General features: G+C 36.1%; 1 protein-coding gene and 1 long non-coding RNA gene across 3 annotated transcripts in view; one reads left to right on the top strand and one right to left on the bottom strand.

Moving 5' to 3' along the window:
- Positions 1-5753, top strand: part of fam189a1 (family with sequence similarity 189 member A1) — a 152417-nt gene extending 146664 nt beyond the window's left edge. For both annotated transcript variants that reach the window (XM_083550873.1, XM_083550872.1), the window contains exons 8-12: positions 1222-1300; positions 2415-2981; positions 3063-3089; positions 3351-3673; positions 5112-5753. In XM_083550873.1, coding sequence (XP_083406999.1) covers positions 1222-1300; positions 2415-2981; positions 3063-3089; positions 3351-3673; positions 5112-5327 — 1212 coding nt within the window. In that variant the 3' untranslated portion in view covers positions 5328-5753. The remainder of the gene's footprint in view (positions 1-1221; positions 1301-2414; positions 2982-3062; positions 3090-3350; positions 3674-5111) is intronic.
- LOC310731394 overlaps positions 1375-9527 on the bottom strand; it is a 103350-nt gene continuing 95197 nt past the window's right edge. The window contains exon 2 of the long non-coding RNA XR_014535184.1: positions 1375-1538. This is a non-coding gene — a long non-coding RNA (uncharacterized lncRNA). The remainder of the gene's footprint in view (positions 1539-9527) is intronic.

The following is a 9527-nucleotide window of genomic DNA, read 5'->3' on the forward strand; positions in this document are numbered from 1 at the left end:
GTCACGACCCATCGGCTGAGCAACACTGCTTTAAACACTGTTGGGTTGCCAGCTGTCAGAGATTTCAGTAGGAGGTTCTTTTTCTCCTCCTCTTCCTGAATATAAGCATGTTCTCCAGGTGGTTCTAGAAGCCTGAAGGGCTGGAGGAGAAATCAGCACTTGAGAAAATTTGTTATGTTTGACATAATACTTTATATAAATAAGCATTAAATAAGCAGTCCTTCTGCAAGCTAAAAGGCAGAATTTTTGTTTGGTGTCCAAGTCCATTTTTCCACTAGTGAATCATATAAATAAATATAAATATATTAGAATATAATATGAATATATTAATAGATCTATAAAAATAGCTCACGTGTTTTGACCATTTCAGTAAGTTATTATGTTTAGTATTAATTTTAGTTGAAGCTAAGTCAATGTATCAGACACCCTTCTCAGGTAAAAAAAAATACGACCAAGACAATTCATGATAATACTTCTAACAGAAGCCAAATGTATTTCAATGTGGTGAAAAAGTTCATTTGTAATATATTTCAAAGAAAACATTCAAGCACATTACTGATTCACATTTACTGATGAGATCAGGTTTCATAGCAGCCATACCAGAAGAGGTGGTGGCTCAGTGGTTAAGGCATTGCTTCGGAAGGTCACGAGTTCAAATCCCACCACCCCCCAAGCTGCCAGTGCTCTGGAGCAAGGCCCTTAACCCTCCCCTGCTCAGTTGTAAGTCGCTCTGAATACGGGCGTCTACCAAGTGCCATAAATGAAAATGTGTAGCTTTTGTAGCTAAACATCATTACTTTACAAAAATTCGACCTTAATGATAACTTTTTTCTAATGTTGCAAAATATAAAGGAAATTTCTGTTTTTTTAAATGATCTTGTATAATAAATATCAACCAAGCACATGTTTGGAAATGTTGTTTGATTTTTGTTAGGGGGATAATCTTTAGTACCTGTAATTAGAAGATTATGACTGTTAATAAACATCACTTGGATCTTTAAGACAACTCTAGCATCTTTAAGGCTATATTTAAAACACTTTTGTATCTCTGTGAGCAAAGATGTATCTCTAAAGAGTATATATAAAGTTTCATGTTAGACCTTACAATTCTTTGTAAACAACCCAGACTTTGACTCAGATTTTGGTCCTCTCTGTGTTTTTGTTGTTGTTCTAATAGATTGGATATTGATGTATAGCTGTTGCTTTGTTTGCTTGATGCAGGCCACCACGAGTTTGGAGCAGCAGGCCACCGAGTCCAGCGTGTGTGAGAGGAACACAACCACTGGCCTCAGCACTCAGGGTGAGAATGAATCTCTAATAACTATGAAGTAACTCAACAAAGTGTTTGTCCTGAGTTTTGTCAATGACATAGAATTTATGTCAAGTCAAGTTTATTTCTATAGCACTTTTCACAACAGACATTGTCTCAAAGCAGCTTTAGAGAAATTAAGAGTTAGGGTGAATGGTGTGTATTTATCCCTGATGAGCATGGCGACTGTGGCTAAGAAAAACTCCCTTAGATGTTATGAGGAAGAAACCTTGAGAGGAACCAGACTCAAAAGGGAACCCATCCTCATTTGGGTGACATCAAGAATGTGATTATAGTCTTTAAACAATACAGAACACTGTACAGTGAGAACTAACATGAGCACTGACGTGTAAGATTATGAGTCATGATCTTTCTACAGTATTTTACAGTCATTGTGGTTATAAAACTAGGAGCTACTGAGCAACTCATAAAATAGCTCAACATTTGCACCAAAGGGAAGTAAAAGGAAAAGAGGAAAGGGAAAATATTTCTTTAAACTGGTCTCTGTGTAGACAGAGATGCATTTCTACCTTGCCTACTTCTCAAAAAAACTCAAAGATCTGAAACAAGCTAAAAGACATTTGGTTGACGGAAAAGGGATGTTTGCCTTGGTTTTCTCAGGCTTTTTCTTCAGAAATTAATGTCACTTTAGTGCCTGGTACCAACATCACCCACACCATAATCCCCTTTTCCCCTCTTCTAATTTTCCAATATATCTTATGACAGAAACAGTTCTCTCTGCGCTTGCACTTTCCCCACTGTTTGCTCTATCCGTGTTGTGGAAACTAGATTTCTATCATTTGCTTTAAAACCATGTCTCGGAAAGCTAACTGACTAATTCTATAAACAATAATTGACAAAAAAACAACAACAACACAATGCTGGTAATCCTTATGTAATACAGTATAATGAATGTTCAGGTATTTATTTATTTATGTTTGTTTTTATTTATAAGGCCTATGCCTGCATAATGAATGAAGGAGTAAATCCAAAATGTGTTGCTTCTTAAAACAGAATTGTGGCTCAATACATACATTAAATAGATATCTGGCTTAAACACACACATCCTCTTAACTCTGGAACCTGTTTTGTCTCATTCTCCCAGCATCAGTGGACAGTGCGTCCCTAATGGTATCAGAGTCAGCGGATGTCCCTGACCAGAGCTGTTCCTCAGATGATCTGTGCTCTCTGGAGGTCCAGGGCTCTGATTTATCTCCGTACACAGCACTGTGTACAAGCTGCACCAACCCTGAGCACAGCACTCACTCTCATGCATGTTCTCACGCTAACCTGGACCTCATTGAGTCCTCGGTCATGCAGGACTCCATCACCCGCTCCATGGAGAACGTCGTTGCACCTGAGAGAGACGAGAGCTCCATAACCTCACAGCCTTCAACTGAGTCAAGAGCACGAGTTAGCATGAAGCTGTCACTTCCTGTTCCTCCAGTACCCGAAGTCCAGCCTTGTGCGTCCAACTCTGGTGCTTTACCTTCTCCATCGGGGCGATCACGGGGTGCTCGTTTATGCTTCAGCGTCTGGTCACCTTCTTCCAACTCAGTGCAACATCCCTCCACTACCTCAGCACGTACACTCCGAGCCAGGCGGTATCGCAAGCTAGCGAGAATTGTGCGGTCCACCAGCGACCCTATTTCCTGTAACTCTGTAGATAGACGTATGTTAGCCTTTTTTTCAGTTTACATTATGTGTAAATATTTTCCCTTAATTAATGCATTATTTTTGCATTTCTTTGTAGCTGACATCTGTGGCTATACTTCTGCAGGTAAGAAATCACCGCCTGGGTGGAGCTGAAAATTAACAATCATCAAAGTGTACAATCATCTGTCATCACAGTTAGAGTATTTTCTTCCTACCAGACCGTACTGCACATCAATCCTCAGTACTGTAGTGAATTTATGCTAATATCTTCTTCTCTAGTATAATTAATGCAGAAGTAACTTTTCACACCTTGATAAATAGTAGTGATGCTTTATTCTGTTATTTGTATGTGATGAAAGTTAGAACTGGCATTTCACCCTCACAGCATTCATGGAGCTTTCAGGCAGCATGCCATCCCAGTGCACCAAACACATCAGCCGTGGTTTGAAGAAGCAGAAGGATTGCGGGAAAGCGGAACTCCGTCTGAAAAACCGCACTCTGCACCCTGCCTCCAGCGAACGCCCTCACTCGTTAGTCGACCTCCAAACCTACAAAGACACTAAGATCCTGGTGGCTCGGTTCCTCGAGCACTCCAGCTGCAGCCTGCCTCCTAATGTGCAGCAGGTGGTCAACAGCATCAAATGTGTTATCAAATCGGATGAGAAACACATGGAAGAGGCCATGTTCAGCGCCAGTATCCTTGATCAGGTAAGAGAGAAAAAAAATCAAAGCAAGAAAGCATTTGAAGGAGCATTTGAGCATTTGTGCTGTTATAGGGGAAATAATCAAAAATGGGTTACCATGAGGTTGGATTCTGAGTGTGTTTTTCTTATACCACATCAATTTGCTAATGATTTTTTTTAATGAAAGAATGACACATTATACTTTTTATCTGTTTATGGTTGTATTTAAAGTTGTGGAAGCTTCATGAAACAAGTTATTAAGTTCTTATAATAAAATCAACTACATGTTTGAACGAGTGCATTAATATAAACCTGTCAGAGTTGCTGCTATTAAAAATTAATTCATGAATTAATTAACGCCGTCTGCCCAATCAAAATGGAGAATTCAGCAATGCAACGCTAGAGCATTCTATAACTAAAGTCATAACAGTAATACAGTTTCAACATACAATTCTCCATGGCTCATGCTATATATTTTGTATATATTGAAAGCCAGTCTGGATTAGTTGTTTAGAAGATATCTAAAAATTAGTTAAGGTGAAAACTTGGTGTATTATTGGCGATTGCAATTCTTTAATAAAAGTTCCTGTACATATATACAGTATACGTGCAAATCCCCTGCAAAGTACTCCTCAAACATTACTTCTAGAGTACAATAAAAAAGTACCTGCTTTTAAAGATAGATAGATAGATAGATAGATAGATAGATAGATAGATAGATAGATAGATAGATAGATAGATAGATAGATAGATAGATAGATAGATAGATAGATAGATAGATAGATAGATAGATAGATAGATAGATGGCATCTAACAGAAGTGCAAAAAGTAGCAATCATTCAAATAGTGCAGATAAATAGGTAGCATATGTACAGCATGTACAGACACAGAGTGAGAGAACACATACTCCACCCAAACTTTCACCAGAACATTGAGGTTGTGTTTATAGCCTTGTAACAGGTTCTTATTTAAAACAGTTGATGGATTCACTTCAAAGTAGTGAGGAAAGGCGTGTTTTTCTGAAATGTAGTGGAGTAAAAAAAAAAGTCGTGTAAACATTTTCCCAAAATGAAAATACTCAGATAAAGTAAAAGTACTTGAAAAAGCTCATTTGCTGTTCGGACAGATTGTTTTATAAAGGTTTTCCAATTGAATTACGAAAAGTGCCATTAAACTGCAACTCTGACCAGTTTCAAAGTGTAGTCATAACATTTTTGTATGGCTGTAAATAATGAAAACTCAGATTCACTCTCATATTTATGTCGATTTTACAGACATTTGTTTTAAAAAAAAAATTGCAAACTGTTTGAACAGACACCCAGCAAGTAAGAGGCCTTCAGGAGCAACTTTTGTTCAAATTTTCTAAACCTAAAACCTAAACTCTATATTAAGTCAGGAACTATAAAATGGAATTGCTAGAGATTCATTGCTCTGGGTCATTTGTTAAACTCTTTGTGTCACAGATGATGTCACACTCGCAGCCAATCACAAGCAGCCTCAGAAAAAGCATTCATGATGATCTGCATCTACAGAGCTGCGGGGCGCTGAGTTCTCCATCCTTGCGCCGGTGTAATAAACCTTGGGTTTCGGACCAAACGGATGCTATTGGTGACCCGAGTCATGACCTCCCTCAACGACCCAAAAGCCTCATCAGTGTGTGCAGGGAAACCATCCTCTGACCTCTGTCCTTTCTCTGTGGGCCATAGGACTTCTCCCACTCATAAACTATCATGCCAAGGCTCATCAGCAGGAATAGTAGCACTCAGAATGCATTGAAACATTCAAAGAAAAAAACACACCATAAAAGAATGTTCATTTTCAGGGGGTGCTTTTTAATTTATTTTGTCTGAGAGTCAAAATATTTGCAAGTTTGGAGTTTTGCATCTCGATGGATTAAAAAAAAAACAAAAAAAAAACAATGCTCTGTTTTGGAAAGAAAGGTTTGATGAATCTGACTCTTAAGAAAACTGTGATTTTGATGGGAACAGGATTTTGTTGTTTGGTGTGGGACTGCAGGAAAAAACTCCACATTGTTGGATTACTTAACTTACCTCAGTGTGATATTCTTTTCAGTGTTATGAATAAAATAAGATCAGTTTGTAAAATAATGTGTGGCTTCTTATTATTGCTTTCAATAAAGAATTAGGCTTAGTTGACTCACCACTAGTGTGTAATCCTGACGTTTTGTTTTGCACGCTAAATTTTTAACAGCCGATAACTGATGACCATTTATCCCAGCCAATCACTGATGACCATTTATCCCAGCCAATCACTGAAGACCATTTAGCCCATCCAATCACTGATGACCATTTATCCCATCCAATCACTGAAGACCATTTATCCCATCCAATCAATGATGACCATTTATCCCAGCCAATCACTGATGACCATTTATCTCATTCAATCACTGATGACCATTTATATCAACCAATCAATAATGACCATTGAACCCGACCAATCACTGATGACCATTTATCTCAACCAATTACTGATGACCATTAATCCCATCTATTTACTGATGACCGTTTATCCCAACCAATCAGTGATGACCATTTATTTAAAACAATCATTAATGACCATTAATCCCATCCAATCACCGATGACTATTTATCTCAACCAATCACTGATGACCATTTAACCCGACCAATCACTGATGACCATTTATCTCAACCAATCACTGATTACCATTAATCCCATCCAATCCCTGATGACCTTTTATCTCAAACAATCATTAATGACCATTTATTCCATCCAATCACTGATGACCATTTATCTCAACCAATCATTGATGAACATTTAACCAGACCAATCACTGATGACCATTTAGCTCAAACAATAATTAATGACTATTTATCGCAACCAATCACTAATGACCATTTAACCTGACTAATCACTAATGACCATTTATCGCAACCAATCACTAATGACCATTTTCCAAGGACAAATCCCTGATCAGCGAGGTGCCTTTCAATGATAACCATATATGCCAATGATTAATCCCTGATAACCTGTGTTTATCCTGTTTGCACACATTTTTGTTCTTATTGGAGATATTTACCGTAAATTTACAATAGTAAAAGTGTGTAATTTCATCTGCAAATATTTCCTTACTATTTAATGGCTACTTATGATTGCTGATTATTTCTCAGAAAATAATTTTAATATATATTTTGTAAATAGTTATTTTTGTACTTTCTAATACAAAAATACATCTATGCTTTTGTTATTTCTACATGCAGTATGTTTGTTATAGACAAAAGATATGACAGTACAATAAATATTTTAATTAGTTTATAAGGTCACCAAGAGACTTTTCTACCAGCATTAGTTTATTTTTCATTGAAAGTGGTTGGTGACACTACCGACCATCATCCTTAATTACATTTTGATTTAAAAATGATGAATGCTTTGTCAGTGTATAGACATTATAGTCTTTAAAGTAGATATTTCATTTGTTTTTGCTCTTCTTCCTAATCGACTGAATTTATTAAAAATAAATATTTTTATTTTTAAAAGCTCACATTCAAGCTTTACAAAATAACTTACAATTACAAGAAACAAACTTGTGCATTCCTATATTGCCACTTTATCTGTGTAAAGCTGCTTTGGGACAATGGTTGTGAAAATCACTAAACAAATTGAAATTAATTGGATTGAAACTGCTTCTGGAGATGTTTCCACATAAACGGAAATGGAAACTCAAACGTCTAAGATTCAAGAGGTTACTGTGGAGGGTTAAACTCAAGAACCATGAAGATATATTTGGAATGTAATTAATATAAAGTAATTGCTACTATGGCTTAGTACTACAATTACCATGAACAGTTTTTTAATTCAAGCATCCTTCAATGAACAGTTGATAACCTCAACAATGATGAAAATATGATGAATAGATATTTGTTACTCATAAGGATGGGTTCTATTTTTAATCTGGTTACCCTCAAGGTTCTTCCTCATAATAACTCAGGGAGTTTTTCCTTCACACTTTCACCACTGGCTTGTTCATTAGGGATAAACTTATAGGGAGGGACTGATTTATAAATGTAAAGTTATATTTGTAATCTATTTAATTTTGTAAAGATGCTTTGGGACAATGACCATTATTAAAAGCACTATGCAAATAAAACTAAATTGAATGAATGTGGTGTTTAAAAACATTTACCTTATAAACCTGCCTTCTGCTAGCTAGCTAGTATAGCTCACTGTAGTATTTAAATAATAATAATAATAATAATAATAATAATAATAAAACTTTAATTCTTGTGGTAACAGTATATTGTTGTAGGTTTGGCTACTGTTAAAGACATCTGTGAGAAAGTGAAAATGATATAAATAAAAACTTCCCCTTATTTCAAGTGTTTGCTAGCTTGTTAGCAGTTAACCAAATGGCTAGCTGGTGCTTAAATGCTGTTTTATGAATAAGAAAACCCCTATGCCAGTTTTAACTAGCTTTTAGCTAGTTAACTTTTAGCTAGTTAACATTAGTTACTATTCCGTATGGTTATGCTTTGTTTAAATGACATATAGCATAACAGAATGTATATATTTTGTTGGTTTTGATGTTTGACTGTCGTTAAATAAATTAGTGACAGTGGTGAAAGGAAAAAATGAAACATAAATACAAATATGTTCCTGTAAGCTTTTAGTTACTTTCCTAGCAGTTAATTAGGTAGCTAATTGTGTTATTATGAAATTGAGATATTAGCACTGGCAAGATGCTTCTGAGGTTCCAGTGACCACTGTTCCTGCCCATGTTCCCTCCGTGAAGCTTCCCACTTAGTCCAGGCCTGCCTCTGGATAGTGTTCTCTTCGACTGGAGGTCACTCTGTGCAGCTGAGGACGGTTTCTCATCAATCACCATGGTGGTTCCATGAAATTCCAGAGTAAGAACAAGAGCTTTGAGGATGGATTTGGACTGTAGTTAATGTCAACAGTCTGCTATATTGTCTCAGGACTACAGTTTGCTTCTGATCACCATCACTGTACCCCACAACATCGTATATCTGCAATAAATGGACATTTAGTGCAACCCAAATGAGGATGGGTTCCCTCTTGATTCTGGTTCCTCTCAACGTTTCTTCCTTATGCCATCTCGGGGGAGTTTTTTTCTTGCCACAGTCACCACTGGCTCGCTCATCAGGGACCAACTTACACTTATAAAAAACATATTCAGTTTTTATCACCACATTATCTGTGTAAAGCTGCTTTGAGACATTGTTCATTGTTCAAAGCGCTATACAAATAAAAATTAATTGAATTGAATCGAAGATGATGTTTATATTCTAAATAAAAACAAGACAGTTATTCGGGAATTCTGTGTAAAGATTTTTTAAACAGATATATATATATATATATATATATATATATATATATATATATATATATATATATATATATATATAAAAATTTATTTTTTTACATATACTGTAAAAAAGAAGATTTGAAGATTTTATTTTTTTGCCCAGAAGCAGGCAGTAGCGAATCTTTTAAAATCTGTGGCATGACACCTAAATTTGGAAACCTAATTGAAAAAATATGATTTGTAAAGTGTATATTTCTATTTAAATCCCTATTAAGTAAACCAGTAGCAACAATGGCAAAGGCAAAAGAAAAACTCTCTGAGATATCATCAGAAAGAAGCCAGACTCCCAACTACCAGTCACTACTGACCATTTATCCCAGTGTGATTTTTAAGTATATACAGTGTGTTCAGGTGTACTGTAGCATACAGACAAGCAGCAGGTGTGTTCAAAAAGCACACTGTGAAAAAAAAAAAAAAAGGGCTGAGCAACAGGACAAACATGTATTTATGATTACAGCAGCAGTTCTTGGGTACGAATGTCACGATTAGTCACTTAGTCAAATATTTTGGGTTTCTG

Source organism: Silurus aristotelis (genome assembly GCF_946808225.1).
Source record: "Silurus aristotelis genome assembly, chromosome: 9".
Taxonomy (NCBI): Eukaryota; Metazoa; Chordata; class Actinopteri; order Siluriformes; family Siluridae; genus Silurus; species Silurus aristotelis.